Source organism: Anguilla rostrata, chromosome 7 (assembly GCF_018555375.3).
Source record: "Anguilla rostrata isolate EN2019 chromosome 7, ASM1855537v3, whole genome shotgun sequence".
Classification (NCBI taxonomy): Eukaryota; Metazoa; Chordata; class Actinopteri; order Anguilliformes; family Anguillidae; genus Anguilla; species Anguilla rostrata.
Window position 1 is genome coordinate 20,519,796 of NC_057939.1, and position 16,287 is coordinate 20,536,082.

The 16,287-nt window shown below is 44.4% G+C and overlaps 1 protein-coding gene across 3 annotated transcripts in view; it reads right to left on the minus strand.

The window, feature by feature from the left end:
• LOC135259338 (serine/threonine-protein phosphatase 2A 55 kDa regulatory subunit B gamma isoform) overlaps window positions 1-16,287 on the minus strand; it is a 99,498-nt gene that overhangs the window by 8,160 nt on the left and 75,051 nt on the right. For all 3 annotated transcript variants that reach the window (XM_064343589.1, XM_064343588.1, XM_064343590.1), the window contains 3 exons: window positions 14,657-14,821; window positions 5,063-5,232; window positions 2,322-2,413 (listed from right to left, as the gene is read on the minus strand). In XM_064343589.1, the coding sequence (XP_064199659.1) occupies window positions 2,322-2,413; window positions 5,063-5,232; window positions 14,657-14,821 (427 nt within the window). The remainder of the gene's footprint in view (window positions 1-2,321; window positions 2,414-5,062; window positions 5,233-14,656; window positions 14,822-16,287) is intronic.

The following is a 16,287-nucleotide window of genomic DNA, read 5'->3' on the forward strand; positions in this document are numbered from 1 at the left end:
CCCGGGCATGAATAATCTCCTCCACCTCCCTCTCCCTCTCTCCCTCTCTCCTTCTCCCCCTCTCATGACCCCGCTTCTCCCTCGGTCTCTTTCATTTCCCCCAATATATTCTCTCTTCCCCTCATCCTTTCCTTTTACCCATCCCTCATTCCATCTCTCCTTCAGGACAAAAGAAGCGATGGCCACTATTCCAATGCATTTTCCCCTTACAGCCAGAGTGCTCATTTCAGCACAGGGCCAGGGAAAGACTGACAAATTAAACACTGCGGGTTACAAACAAGAAACAAAGAACACATTCCTGGGGAGCTGAAATGAAGAAGCAGGCCTGTACACCTGTTACAGCGCTACTTTAGAAGGCTGCTTTTACAAAATCCTTTCACACTGAGAGAGTTGTTGGTTGGAAATTCAGAATCTGGTAGGCATGCAGAACACATGTCTTTGTGTTGTTATCACAGTATGATTTTAGAGTATGCAATGAACTACAATAACACAATAACATCAGTTGCAAATATCAAATCTGCCAATGATAACATAATTAGTCCTTCATTTTGACAGTAAACCTGTTGGAACTGCAGAGATCGTTCTTAGCACATTGTTCTTAAAACAGCATAACAGAGAGTCTTCCTTGTACTTTGGCATTTACTTTCAAACACACTAAAATGACAAAAAGGTGATACATAACGATGCTGCAGATTGTTGTTAATATTTGACACGTCTCCGTGGCAAGAAGGCAGAGACAAATTGTTTGGCTGAGAGGTACATATAAATAGGAATGCTATTTCTGGCTGCTAAGTTTCAGCATAACTGTAAAATAACACTACAGCCAAATGATTATATAAATAAATAAACTAGGCAATGACCTTATTGATGTTCACTTTCAAGCTAATGTCCAGCATTACCGCTAACGCCAACTGGCTGTTAGCTGGGCATTGTCACCGGTGTTACAAGGTCATTTATTATCGATTATGCTATTTATGTACTCTGTTTCATTGGCAGGATTACCGAGGCCAAGGCAACTTTTGCCCCATCATGTAGGTCTTCATTTCATGTGATGACAACAGAGAAGTATTTTTAAGGCATCGCTTATGCTTCAAGCATAACAAAACGAAATGCATTACTGTTGTACCGCTAAAATATGAGTTACATATTATTAACATATGTTACATATGTTATCTAAGTCACCCATAGTATGGATGTCATGAAAGCAAATAAGCAAAAACAAAATAGCAGAATACATAATGTTTTCATTCATTAGCAAGTAAATCCTTTTATATAGCTTCCTATCCATAGTATTCCAAAAGGAATGCCACTGGACAGGTGAGTGGAAGGTTAAAATAGCAATTCAGCATCGCTTAAGTCATTTTTTATGAAATCACAGCATAGTTCACCAGGGTAGGAGCCCCTCAATCCCTCTTTAAAGTGAAACGAAGACCAGGCTAAAAGGAAAAAAAGACAGCACTAAGCCATTTTCAGTACTATAGCCCTGCATGAAATTAATATGAGCTGTCATATAAAAGGACAATAAATATCAAAAACTTGAAAGGTCGCTCATAGCTGAAACTGCGTGCCTACAATACGCTGTGCTGAAATATTGGTTTTTGGATTTGATCGTTTGGACGAGAGTATTTGAACTGTTCAATGCCAGCTCTCCACAAGGCCTTTTACAAGCCCTGTCCTAATACAGCACTCCTCATGACAATACCCTCTTTATTAAAGGAATAATTTGGCCGTCCTTTGGTTGGGATGGCAGGATTTGAATTCCTCTATTGTGGCAGAACGAGAGATGACCTGGCCTTCCTACCTCTATACAAGGGGGCAGGCCTGTTGTGCTCTTGCGAGAGAGAGAAATGGAGAGAGAGAGAGAGAGAGAGAGAACACAAGGGGGCCGCCGTTGTCGGGGGTAATTGAGCGTTCGGGTCTGAAGGACGTTTTGCGCAGGGTCGTATTGTTACACCCATACGTAAAAGGATGAATGGAGCCAGGACCACTGTTCCTCATTGTGTGGTTTTCCATTTCCCATAATAAAAATCAGCTTGATTAAGAGATACCCTGTGTTCAGTCTATATGCCAACTCTATTTAACAGATTACACCACGACAGCAACGCTGTTATCTCTTAATCCCCTTACTGAGTTTGTCAGAATGCTCGATACAAAACAGCCCAGAAGATATTACAATACCCCATATGACAGACGTTAATTCTGAGGATGGAATTGTGGATTATGCAGTTGAACTGTACCAGGTCAAGGGCTACAGAGCTGAAAACCATGGGGGTGTCCGAGTCTGTGGTGCCAGTTAGAGGACAGAGAGGGGGAGGACTCACCTGTCGGTCCCATTCCAGGCACATTCAAACTTGTCGAAGATGCAGTCGTTCTCATACAGAGAACAAAGCTTACTCCGGAGATAATCGTGAACCTACAGAGGAAAAAAAAATCAATATTTTACATTCAAGTACATATTGTAATATCATTTAGATTCAGTGAAAACAGTACTGGGTATTAATAATGATGTGAATCAAGAGCCAATTTCCCACAAATAGACAAATACTTGACATTCATGGTTATGAGGGAAATTAATATGGATGACAGAGTGGCGAGGATAATGAAGACCTTCACCAACCAAGGCCCAAAATGCTGAACAGCAGAGGGTTTATGGAGTGGTACAAGCGAAATGAGTCTCAAATCCTGATCACTAAAGCCCGCTTTGCTCATTAAACAGACACACTCACGCCACTTCCACCCAACATCTCCCTAGTGGGTTTCCACACACAGCTTGCTGGAGTCAGTGAGTATTACTATTGCTGTGGCCTTTTTAAATGTTGTCCAGTGCCCACACACACACATACACACACGCATACACATGTACAGTGATGCTACTGTGCATTGGGGGTATGCAGTGGTGTCAGGAGTTTGGGGAAAAAAGCAATAGACAACATGAAAATGTATCAATCCTGTCTCTGGCTGACCTTCAGGTTTACTGAAGCAGGTAACAGGTCAGAACTAATACAGATACACACAGTGCATTGGTGTATGCAAGGCAAACATGTTCACCATAAGGCTGAGTCAGAGTAATTATTTCACAATGTAACACGAGCCATAATCACACAGATTTAACAAACGTTTGCAAATGCCTCCCATTAGAATCTGTCTTGCAGAGCTGGATGAACTCATAGACATTAAAATCTCAAGCCTGGTTCATTTTCATGGGGCAGGAGTGTTTTTTTATAGATACAAAATTGATCCGCTGTTGACATTCAGAGTTCAGATCAGATCAAATCAGACCCTGTTGGGTAACAGGGGTGAAGAAACAGACACAGCCGCACCCACAAGATGGGTTCAGCACAGCCGCCATCTTTAAACGTGCAAGAAAGAGAAAACATAAACCAGCTCAAGCATGTGCGCTACAGAAACATCAGCCCCAGATCCTGGAGAACTGCAGTGCCTGCAGGGTTTTCTCATTATCGGTCCCGAAGTCCCGCAGTGACTCATATATCGATGTTACCAAAATAAATCTCTTCCCCGTCCGGGGAGGCCGGGCCTAATGGTTTAATGAGTCTTCCCTAGGATACCTGCTGCACTGCAGCCCTCCGTGTTCTAAGGTACAGGCTACCATCCTTCTGCTACACTGAACAGGAGTAAATGTGAGCTACGCTAAAGGAAGATAACCCGGTGTCCTTTGAGATGCAGTGTGCCTCCTCTCTCTCTCTCCTGCGTTTCCTGAGCTCTGCAGCAGGAGGGAAGACGGGGTGTTCCTAATCTCTCAGCCACCCCACCCCACCGCTCGCAGCATGAAGGCGCACGCAGACATCCGCTAATAATCCGGGCGGACAGACCGGCGAGGGACCGCGACAGATCCTCCCTCGCGGCTTCACTGGGAATGAAGCTAATTCTCCCGCGACAGGGTAATTCTACGCTAGCCCGTTTCGCCGCTTCCGTAAGACCGCAGCAGTGACACGCCGGCTAACAGGAGGCTGGTCTTTTACAGAGCAGGACAAACAGGTACCGAACCAGCGCGGACGTCAAACTAAAGACCCGAATCCTGCTTGATGTCTCAGCTGACAGAGGAGGAGCAGATCTAATGAGCGCTGAACGAATTACAGATCATACCTCCTGACTCACACAGCTGGACACAGGCTGCTGGGACAAATGCTTTCTGTGCAGACCCTGCACTCACTCTCAAAATCTCTTTTGCTCCCCCCCCCCCCCCGCCCCCCAGATGACGCTTCACTGTACCTACCCTCCCCCCTTTCTTTTTTTTTCTCCATCTCACCCTCCTCATCTCATTTAACTCCACCCCACTCTCTCTACCTCCCTCTCCCTCTTTCTACCCAGCCCCCTCCCTCTCCATCTCACTCTCGACCCCCCCCCCCCCCAATCTCTCACGGTGCTGCATTGCAGTTCTGGCCAGGCTCAGAAGTAAGGTTCTTTTTCACAGCACAGCACAGCGGAGCACAGTGGAGCAAAGCATAGCATCAGCTATAAATAGCCTCCCCTATCTTCTGAGCGCAGACTCCGCCCCCCGACCGCAGAGCGGGGACGACACCCAGAACACAGACCCCCGCATGCGTGCGCACGCTCTGAGCAGATGCTCACGCCCGAGCGAGAGCGGTCAGCGTGTGAGGTCGACAGGGATCAAAGCGACTCCATCGATGGATTTCACGCATACATTGCAGAAACTGCAGGGATGGCTATGCCTTCAAAATGCATAAGAAGTATAAAATCTCACTTCTATGTTGATGCATGATGTGGATACAAAGCCAATGACACGCCAATGTTATGTTATCTTGTTATATGTTGTCTTGCTCTACTCAGGATTGGCATTACGTAGATATTGTGTACTAGAGTAATTACACAAGGCAAGAGAAAGATAAAACAGAAAGCATGTGTTGATTGTAGCAGGGAGTGATTACAGGAATTCTCTATACAGAAGCCATTCAATATGGCTACATGTAGCAAGAATGTGAAGTTACAGGTAGCCATTACAGAGAAACTGTTTGGCTATGTGTTCCTTATAGGCAGTGCGTGGTCCACAGACACTCTCAGATTAGGGTAAGGTGTGCTTTACCTGGTAGGTTTCTATGGGCTTGTTCTCCATGTTCAGGTCCCAGACTTTAGCTGTGAGGTAATCCCGCGTGAGCAGGTAGCGCCCGCTGTGGCTGAACTTGACATCGGAGACGGAGGAGATGATTTCGGAGAAGAAGGACCGGTTACTGGGGTCCTCCGGCTCTTCGAAGACTAACGGGAGGAGGACAAAGAAAACTTCATTCATAATTCACCGTCCATATGAGAGCAGAAACATGATGAGATATGTTTTATTCATTGTCTGCATTTTATGTGTGTTTATGCACACCAGTCTAAGGGAAGAAACAGGCTTTGGATTGTGTTCAACATCGTTAAAAAAAATGAGTCAAGTTATGGAAATTTCTACAAATCACTCTCTGAAACTCATGAGAGACAGATCTCACAAGGTACATTCAATCATTAAAAAAGGTAAAACTGTAATACTCGCAATATACAACTTTGTATCTGTAAACACATTTGGTTAGTTTCTCTAAATATGTGTCCCCAATCAAACCCAGACTGAGTATTTGTTTGGATACACAAAATCACACGTGCCTTTAGCATGTGGAACAATTAATTTGGTTCAAAAAGCCATGGGAAAGGCACAGTAGTCTGCCTAGAGATTAAACCTTTATTGCAATGCTAAAATGCTAACTCTCCTTAACCGTGTTTGGCAGAGCATGTGATGTGTACATCAGAGTGTTCTCGTAATACAAATGGAACCTGGGAAATGTGTACAGTAGCATCCTCTTAAGGGGACCTACTGGCAGTGGAAAGGGACACAGCAAGATTTGGACCTTTCACTTCTGGTTTAATGATTAATGATTACATGGCACAGATGGTAGAAAGACACGGCTAACTATTATTCTGTTCGTCCCAAGACAAAGCTCATCTACCTTAGGGGGATGTGTTGTACGTAGTGACATTTGTGCAGTATTCCGGCAAAAGTTGAAATTTTCAGCAGAGTAGTTCCTACTGCTCTCTCTGCCCAGTGCCCCTTCCACATCCCGTCATATAGCCCTGATTGAAATCGATCGTTTGTGCCATTTTTCTGTGGCCTGTCTGTAGGCCCCCCAAAGCCGTGCTGTAGCAACATGATAGAGTATACGCAGCAGTACAGGGGTGTAGTGAAAATGATTTTAGGATGGGTGAATGTGTGTTGGAATGGGTGTTTACAGGCATAATTAGGCCCTCAACAAGTCCAGCATCACACAGAAAAGTCATTGTTAAATTATTCAGAGAATGGTGACAGATCATTAGGACAAACAAAAGCACCAGGCTTGTTTCTTTTTGTTTCTTCCTTTTGGTGTTTCAGGAAGCGTCACCTTCGCAATGGTCCAAATGACAGCAATATCTCAGTAGACTAGTTTATGCCCACATATGGTCCACAGAACATTCTAAGACCTGCAGTAAAGCTGCCTGAATTATATGACACCTGGGTGCAAAGAGCTTTTAGCATTCAAGGTCAAATCGCCAAGTGAATACTAAACAGGTGGATGTTCAGATTTTTTTCTTTAATGAAAAGACAAAAGGTGAATAGCAGAGATAATTAGACAAGCAAGTCCTTGAGCATTTATATAGTACTTTAAATGGACCCACTCAAAGGACAATTATTTTCTTATAGTGTTTCTGGATCTCATCAGTCAAGCAACTCTCGTGATTTAATTAACAAGAGATGAATAGTATAGTAGTAGAATTACTCTTTGCGCCTTACATCTGTTTTATTTCTGCGGCACCACAGAAAGACTGTTTGGATGGTCAAGGTTTAGGGGGATATGGGTAGAGCATATAATGATTAGGAAAGAATATGGCATTCACAACACCAAGTATAATTTGTAGCTTATATTTCATTGAAAATATTTATCACATTTTTTTTGGCAAATGAAATAATATATACAGAAATGCCATTGTTGACACTACTTCTCTGGATATGGATTTTTAAGCATGGCTCAACATCTGATCCTGTTTAAACTGTGCTGATGAAAACACAATCTGTGATCGCGGCAAAGACCCACAATGGCTGTCCACCCTAATCCCCTCTGCACCACGAACCTGCCAAAAAGGAGGATTTTCAGAAGAATCTGACTGGACAAATCCCCGCGAGGAAAACTGAAAGGTCAGGAGATTTCCGTGTGTGTGCAGCTGAAACAGGTATCAGTGCATTTCCCCCGAGCCGCACGCCATGCCCGAACGCCGCTGTCCTCACATGTCATCTGCAGGAGAACGGCTTGTACATTTAAGACTGCGCGCAGATCCGACTGCAGATCAGTAACTCCGAAGCTACACTGTTCACAGTGTGTGAGGGCTGTGACTGCCTTTGCATCAACACACACACACAGCTACAGAAGTGACCTTACATCCAAATGTATGTATCTAAAATATGTAACATTTAAGCTATCCATGATGATGCTTAAATGATTGATTATTATAATTACTACTACTAGTAATAATAACACAAATCTCAATCAATCCTTCGGATTCATGTCATGCCAAACACAATAGGTTTCAGTGCACACAGCAATGTGCAATGTCTCCAGTTAAAGAACAATTTTCAGCTCTGAAACAAAGAGCTTGTGTGTGTGTGTGTGTGTGTGTGTACAGGGCCCGCTAGTTCTCATGGACAAATAAGCACACACTGCTCTGTTCTGCTGCCTGCCAGGCGCTTGTCGATGGAGCATGAGTAATGGTGGTGTAACTGAGGACAATGGCCACTAAAGCGACTGCCCGTTCAGGAGAGCTTGTTATAGTTGTGCACCCCGAGGGCGAATTCTCTCCATTGCGCAGTGGTGCATCATTCTAGCTCACACTTCAGCTCAACAATAAACATTTTCACTAGCACACAATGGACCCTGGACATATAGTACCTACACAGGGGTAGGCATCTTCAGGACCGAGGGGAGAGCATTATTCTTTACTTGTCTTTTTCTTTTAACAGACCTGGGTCAAATACGTATTTGTTTTAGATTCAAATACTTTTTTGTGCTCTATTGATCTTGCCTGGTGTAATTGAGCCTGCCAATATGACCAGAAGGCAGGGTTTGCACATTTTGAGAGTATTTCAATACACCAGACAAGATCAGCAAAGCAAAACAAATACGTATTTGACCCAGGTCTGATGTGGAATTGCAGAGAACACTGCATGCACCCTCACACAATCCAGGACAGAGAGCGGACCAGAAAAATCACAAGCGGAGGAGAACTCTCTGTGTAGCTGAGGGCTATAGAACACGGCTCACGGTATCAGTCAGTAGTCTGCTGTGTTTGGCTCCCTGTCCAGCCCACTCAAGAAAATAATCACATAAGAACCTCCCAGCTGGTACGCCGGCTCATTCCTGCGAAGGTGTCCCTCTTATATGCGGCATCACAGTGAGGGGTAACGCGTTCTCGGCATGACTGACAAACACACAGGAGCGATTGGTATTCATGAGTTCTGTTGGCTCTTGATCATTGTGTAGTATGTAGGTCACTGTACCAATCTACATATATATGACATCGTATGTTCAGTTCACTCTTTTATTAAAAAAGGAGACAGGAGGAGACTGGCAGGAAAAATATATCAGTTTCTAACCGCACTCAAGTCGCCAATGGTTTGTGATGTTTGCATTTTCCCTATACGGTAGATATGTGAACTCTATTTTTTCTTCATAAAATAGCACCATTGACATAGAATGCTTTACAGTGCAATAAAGAAAAGCAATACGATAACTATGAGATATAATTGAAAACGGAATGGCAAGGGTATTGATAAAATGACAAGGGGAAAAAACAGAGTAAGGAAAACATACAGATATATGATATTTCACTTGTGCTGAGCTGCAATATACAGAGGCAATACAATTTAAAAGCAATTAAATAAAGGAGTAAACGCAATCAAGCCAATAAACTGACAGACATGATTGCATTTGTGATGAGCAGTGTGAAATTCTTCTGATTCTATTCTTCCCTTCGGTGATGCGCTGATATTTCAGGATAGAGAGAGAGCAGGAGGGCTCATGCTTTTCTCTTTGTTGTTTAATTCATTCAGAAGCAACAGCACAGCTGATGAGCAGACGGTCTGGTCGAACAGCCAATGACAGTAGTGGAGTATGGGTGTTAGGTGAATCAGCGGTGACCTTTTAACCAGAGGATGATGACATGCTGGTAATTACGAAACAAGGAAGGGGCTCAACACCCCAATAATAATAATAATAACAACGACAACAACAACAACAACAACAACTATTATTATTATTATTATTATGATTATTATTATTTAAAACTCAAGCATGCAGCTGAATTTAAAATGTCTACATTTAAAAAAAAATAAAATGGAAACAATTGCTGAAAAACAAATCATTCACCATTCAGAAACAGCCTTTAGACATTGCAAATGCAGAAAATAAGCCAACATGATGAAAGTGGTGTGAAATCTCCACATTGCCAATGATAATGCACCCCTCGTTGACTCCCAGGGGGTCTGCCTTAGATCCATGCACAGGCATTTCTCCATACAACAGGCCAGGTCCATATTCATTAGCGGGAACCGCAGGGCTAATCTGCTCAGCTGCAGTGCCTTCTGGTCCCCAGGGGGTTAAAGGTCACAAACTGCGAGAGCCAGGAGGATGCAAACCCGAGGCCCACGAGAGTTAAACCCTGATATGGTCTGGACAGGTATCGATTGGGTCTTAACCAATTAAAGCGATGGACTTCATTAGGGTCTACTTATCTCTGGTTCCAGAATTAATTTTTTCCCCTCCCTGTCCTCTGTACCACTGGACCAGGACAGAAAAAAACCCAAAAATTCATCCCAGCTTTTTATCCAACCTGATAGACTCTTTTACTTCCCAGCTCTGTATGTTAACTGATCTGATTAACAAGTCCTAATTCATTAGGCAAAAGGTAAAGACATCATCGGACTGCCTCAATAATGACAGATCAATACACTCCGGGTGGAACGCCGAAATCTCCAGGGGCTCGTTGTATTCTTCCAATTATGCAACAATCTCCCATTTCGGCTCCATGCTAATTTGATAGCCATCTGGTCTGAGACTCTGCGCAATGAAAGGGGGTGACACATTCCATGATAATTAATACAGAGCAGAATGTCATGGGACACGTGCATGCTGCTAGGAGATCAACACGCCATCCCAGCACTCAGACGAGTCTCTGCACTGAAGGTACGCAACACCACTGATGAACTTTCAATATTACAGCCGATACAACGCTGATCATAGTGACTTATCAGGCAAGAGAATATTGGGATGAGATGTGACTGTCTTACCTATTGGGTTGGATTTTATAAGCTAACTTAACTATAAGCTAACAAAAAAGGTAGCATTCACTTCCGTTATTATCCATTGAAACAGTAGAGCATGCTAATTAAGGAATTTCAGGTTAAGTGGCTTATTCAATGGTAAAACAGCTGCATGAACTGTGGATTTGAACCTGCCATCTTCTGGTTATCAGAGAAGCCCCTTTTCTACTAAACTACCACTAGAAATGAGCAGTTGTTTCTTACTTCTCAGGACATGTGTAGGGTTCAGACCCAAAATGAGATCATGTGTTCTAAACTGGCGTCAACGACACATTACTAATATCTATGCACTTCCCAGGAGTACCTGCTTGGCACACCCACTTCATTAAAACCAGTCTTCACAGCAGAGCAGTCAGCACTCCGTGAACACGTGTGTTCTGTCACCGGGAGGCTGTCCCTCCCCCTCTGGTCTCGATGTCCTTCCCCACAGTAAAGGCCAATTTGGGCTTTGGTTCTCTCCATTGTCTGCTAATGTTTTATCATAACATTGTCTGTAATGTTGTCTGCTAATCCTGTTTGCTGCCAGGAAGTACTCTCTGAGACCAGGGAAATGTGAAAATATTAGGGGGTGGGAGTTACAGACTCCCTGCAAGGGGGAGCTCCCTGAACAGGTGGACACCTGTCACAGGTATTAGCCGCTTCCCCTGCTAACCGCAAAATTCCATCTGACAGTGTGGGGGTGCGCTGCATTTTCGGCAGGCTAAGCAGGAGGCTGTTTTCTAGATAGGTTGCCTACTGGCTACTGCAGTGATTTTCCTCAGTTCCCAAAACTCAGACCTTCAACACCAAACAACAGGGGTACTGTTAACATCAAATAATGCTAAATGGGATTTGTTGCTAACAAAGAGCATCTGTAATCGTTCATGTTACATTAATAAGGAATATACACCCATAAGCAACAGGATTCAGGCCGCTGGATTAAAAAGACCAACATGTGAGTTGAGGTCAAACACACGCTTATTTGCATTAAAATTATATTTATTGATCAAAGAGACAATAATTTAGCATTTTTGTTCCCTTTTCAAGGATTCTAGAAATGTTGGATTTTATTGTTGACTTTTATTATAGAAAAAAAGCCCATGTGTTTGGAATCCCTGAAGAAGGAACAAATCCTGTTTGCTCCTATTTTATCATTACAGAAATAAAGTCCACCCCATGTAGTTACACCAAAAATAACAGAGTAGTTTAAATATAGTAAAGTCGAATTATAGAGGGTCCATTTAAAGCTGTAGCAACACTTCTAAAGGGATCGTAAACAGCCTCTAGCATCTTTTAATGACATACAACATTTAGTAACACGTCTCTTAGCACCACAAAGTACTGTATCCATTAAGACCGTGAATGATTTATGAATAACGCATGAGGTTTATCAACACCAGTCAGTGACTGTAACACCAGCTAAATGGTCTATGTAATGTAATGTCTATAGCACCAAAAAGGATCTGTAACACCAGCCATCATCAAGTGAGGTATATAGTATGTTGCCATAACCTCTTTGGTGCCTCTGAGGGCTGCCAAACATGAAAACACTTTAACCAATCAACACAAACTTCACCTTGCAAAGATTTTGAAACAATTTGCGTCAGACTGCCAGCGATACTCAATGGGTCTTCACGTTAAGTGGTGAATAAAGTTTCAATTGCTCCTCACTAAATAGCCAATTATTTATTAACAGCACCGTGGGCCTGTTAGGAGACTGGAGAGTGCAGGAGTTGAGGGATGAAGGTGCCAAGGCAGCTCACGGCGTCGGCGCCCACCCAAATGTCTGCGGCTCCAAGCAGCACCACGATGATGCCACCTTGACGAGTCGCCAGTTCATCTCAGAGCTATTACCCACAATCCATCACTGCGGAGGCCAGTGCCAAGAGGCAGTGCGGTAGCTGGGGGGCTGAGCAGGGCTTCAACATCGCAACTGCTGATATTTATGCATTAAAAGAAGTCCTACAAAACAGAGGCCAGAGACAGCAAAGCTCTCGGCTTAAAAATGGGAAATGAACTAAGGAAATACCCCCACCAGGGATTCATACGTAGACATACAACCTTCTGGGGATTAACATGGTCTGATACTTCTACTTGCCACCTTTGTAGTTCAAATAAGCTAAAGCACTGTCCTTAAAGCTGGCCAGCGCTTAGGAACAAGAAGCGGAACAGAAATTTCAGGAACTGTGGTATATTCAGACCCGTTACAAAGACAGGAATTTAAGTGATAGGCCAATCCTTCTCCAGGGCCAGGGTTTCCTGTTCTCTTTCATCACAATCTCTGGATTGGTGTTTCATTCACACCCCCTCTTAGGGTCAGGGATTGGTGCCCCCCCCCCCCATCCCCACACCACCACACCCCATCGTCACATTCAGCAGCCATAGGGTCCCTGGGGCGAGGCAACATTAAGCATCCATTTTCTAACTCACGGACCTGGAAAAATGGAGCTTAATCAACGACCGCAAGGAACCATTACGACTTCCAGCACCAAATGTCACCTCCCCCGAACCTGCCTATCTGGGGATGAGAATCCTTTTAATGGCTGTCTGCACCAGCCCATCGGCAGATGGACCCGGTGCCACTGGCAGATAGCAGTTTAGACATTTGAGATACACTACATATACTGATGCATTAAAGAGGCCTGCTGGTATAATGAAACCATATATAACAATAATTTGAAATGTACAGACGTTACAGCCATTTTTTCCCCCTCTCCCCATTAGCATAGCACAGCGCGGTGTGATTCATCACAAGTCCAGCATGCTCGGCATTTCATTATTAGCCTTCAGTCAAAAGGACCTTTTCAATGTGAAGAAAAGCCATGTGACCTTCAGAGTGCCTGGTCACCTGCTATGTGACTGTCTGGGTGAAAAGATTAGGAGGGGAGCTAAAGGAGGTGTTATTTTAAGCACACGTACGCAGCCATGCACGAATACAGGCAAGCATGCACATGCACACACACACACACACAGGCCTGTACACATGCACTCACACACACATGCACATGCACACAGGCCTTTACCATGCACTCACACAGACACATACACACACACACACACACACACACAGGCATGTACACATGCACTCGCACACACACACACACACACACACACACACGCACACGCACACGCACACGCACACGCACACGCACACGCACACAATGAGGCAGGGGTGATTCGCAATTACATTCATTTAGTTCAATCCTCAGATCCAAAAACTCTTGGTACACTGCCTGAAAAGCCTGCCTAATAGCCAGAATCAGATAGAAGCAATTAACATGCCAATCTGTTCAATACTGGTATTATCCCCTCAAAACAAAACTCAAGGGCAAACATCACAAGCACCTGCTCTGAAGCTGAAACACTCAGTCGTGCCAGAACAAATCAGAATCATCGTCTATGAAGAGAGCACCAATGACATGAAAAGAAGGGGATCCTGGTGGAGGACATCCGCAAAATAAATAAAATAAATGAGTAATGCAAATATTATGTAGGACACGTGCTGCAGGAAAAATGAGCCTTTTAATTTTTCATATTTCAAGTGCACACCACCAAGACCCCCCTCCCCCCCAAAAAACTATAAAAAAGAACTATAAATAAATGGGGGGGAGGGTATTAAGATGAAAAATGTTCTTCATTTAAAGGGTGAGGCCCTGAGGCCAGCGTGGGCACAGTTGGCGGCTATAGGCTGTGCAGGGGAATGCCGAAGGGGAGGGGAGGAGGGGTAATAAACAGGCAGAGGGCAGCAGGGGCCAGTTAGATGCAGTAATGGGGGGCAGCAAAGGGGACTGGATGGATAAGTGGGAGAATACACAGGGTAAAGGGCAACATGGCAACGAGGGACTGGAAGGGGGAGTAGGGGGTAGAAAAGGGGGGCAGCAGATGAAAAAAGTGGTCAGTAGGGGGCAGTACATGACATTGGGGGCAAAGGGGTCATGAGGAGGTCATATGAAGCAGAGGGTGGGGTAGTATATACCATTAAGTGGCTGGTAGGGAACAGTGCAGCCCTAAAAGGTGTGAGAAGGCGGTCTGGGACATTACATCACAAACATCTAGCAGACGCTCTTATCCAGAGCAACTTACACAGCTTTTACATAGCATTTACATTGAATCCAATTATACAGCTGGATTTATACTGAAGCAATGCAGGCTAAGTACCTTGCTCAAGGGTACAACAGCGTCCAACCAGGGAATGGAACCTGTGACCTCTAGGATACAAGACCATCTCCTTACCCATTGTACTACGCAGCCTCCCTGAGATATGGGAAACACTTTGGGGAGGGGGTAGAAGCTGGGGGCAGGAGCAGAGAGGCGGGGCCGACTCACGTTTGGAGTGCTTGTCGCACAGCGCCGACGCCCTCATGTCGCACAGCCTCAGGGTGCCCTTGCTGCTGCTGTAGACGAACAGGTTGCAGTGGTGCGGGTGGAACTCGGCCGCCGTGATCACCTCCGTCAGCTCCTCCATGTTCGCCGGCTTGATGTCCACGATGTCTGAGAGGGCGGGGCAGTCAAGGAGAACGCGCGCGATTGGACAGCGCGGCACCGATGATCGCCTCAGGCGACAACGCTCGCCTCGGCTCAACCAAGACCATGCTGAGCCAGAACAAACCAAGAAAACCACCTGCTTTGAGCAGCCCTTCTTGGGAACATTTGCCATTTGCAGACGCTGTAAAAAATATATACTGTACTGTCAACAATGCTACTGTTTTTCTTCATTTTCGGGGGGAAATTGTTTGAAGCTCCATCAATTTTCAAAGCCTCAGACAGAGGCAATATCTGGTTGATATGTAGAAGTTCTAAGATAAAAAATTATTTGGGGACATTCATATTTACTCGTCTGCACTGGCAAATGGAGCCACGGTCAAGCCCTGATTTGCTTCCTGTCACGCACAGCTTCAAAACACTCTAAAGTGTTTTATTATGTTACGGAAGCCAATCCGTAACATAATAAAACCGCAGAAACGGCTGCTGAGAATTAAACAGCTTCACACGGACGACAGAAAGCTAACATTTATTCCCGAAGCCGCCCTATCACTAACTTTGAGCAAATTGTGGCATGTGAGTCACTGCAGTCACAAAAGCATTTACCCACATTCGCCGGAGGAATCCCACAGAGACACAGGATAATACCAACAGCACGAGCCTATTCGTTAAACAGCGCAAGGCACACTTCTGTGGCAAGTGAAACTGTGCACAAACACCCATATGGATTTGACTGTCAACGGTTGCTGCAGCAACCGCAGGGGGAGAGAGGACGTGCTCATCCTGATGAATACTGTATGACATGAATGGGAATGCAACCTGGATGAATTATTGAAGTGCTTACATAAATATTTCACTCCGTTTCTAGGTCAGGATTCAGTTGAATGGGATATTGCAAGGCATTCTAGAACCTTCTTATCGCTGCCCTCATTCCATGAAGCCACATCTGCTTTGAGACTCCTGCACATGGCAACCTATTTTTCACAAAAACACAAATGCGAAAATCTGCAGACACAAGCATTAATGTATGTGTGTGTGTGTGTGTGTGTGTACTGTATTTGTGTGTGTGCGTACTGTACATCCATTTATTATATATGCCTGTAGCTGGATATTTTGCAGAAACAGTTAAGGTTAAATGCCTTGCAGTGATACAGTGGCATTGCCCTACCTGGGAATTGATTGAAATGGTTCTGGTTGCAAGCCCAAACTGTTAATAACTAAACCACACTGCTGCCCAAAAAACAGGCGTTGAGAAAATGAGGATGTTCCATTACGGACTAGTCCACCTCCCTGAATACTCCCCACCAGTTGAGGGTGTCCAAATGAAAAATGACAGAAAATAGGGACTAAGGGAGCGTTCTCTGGAAAAACAATCAAAATATAGCTTCGGGCATTTTCAGATAGCAAAATAGGTTACAGCTGCAGCTGGGATTAAGGGTTACCACATAGAGTACAAACACCAACAGTAGCAGAGT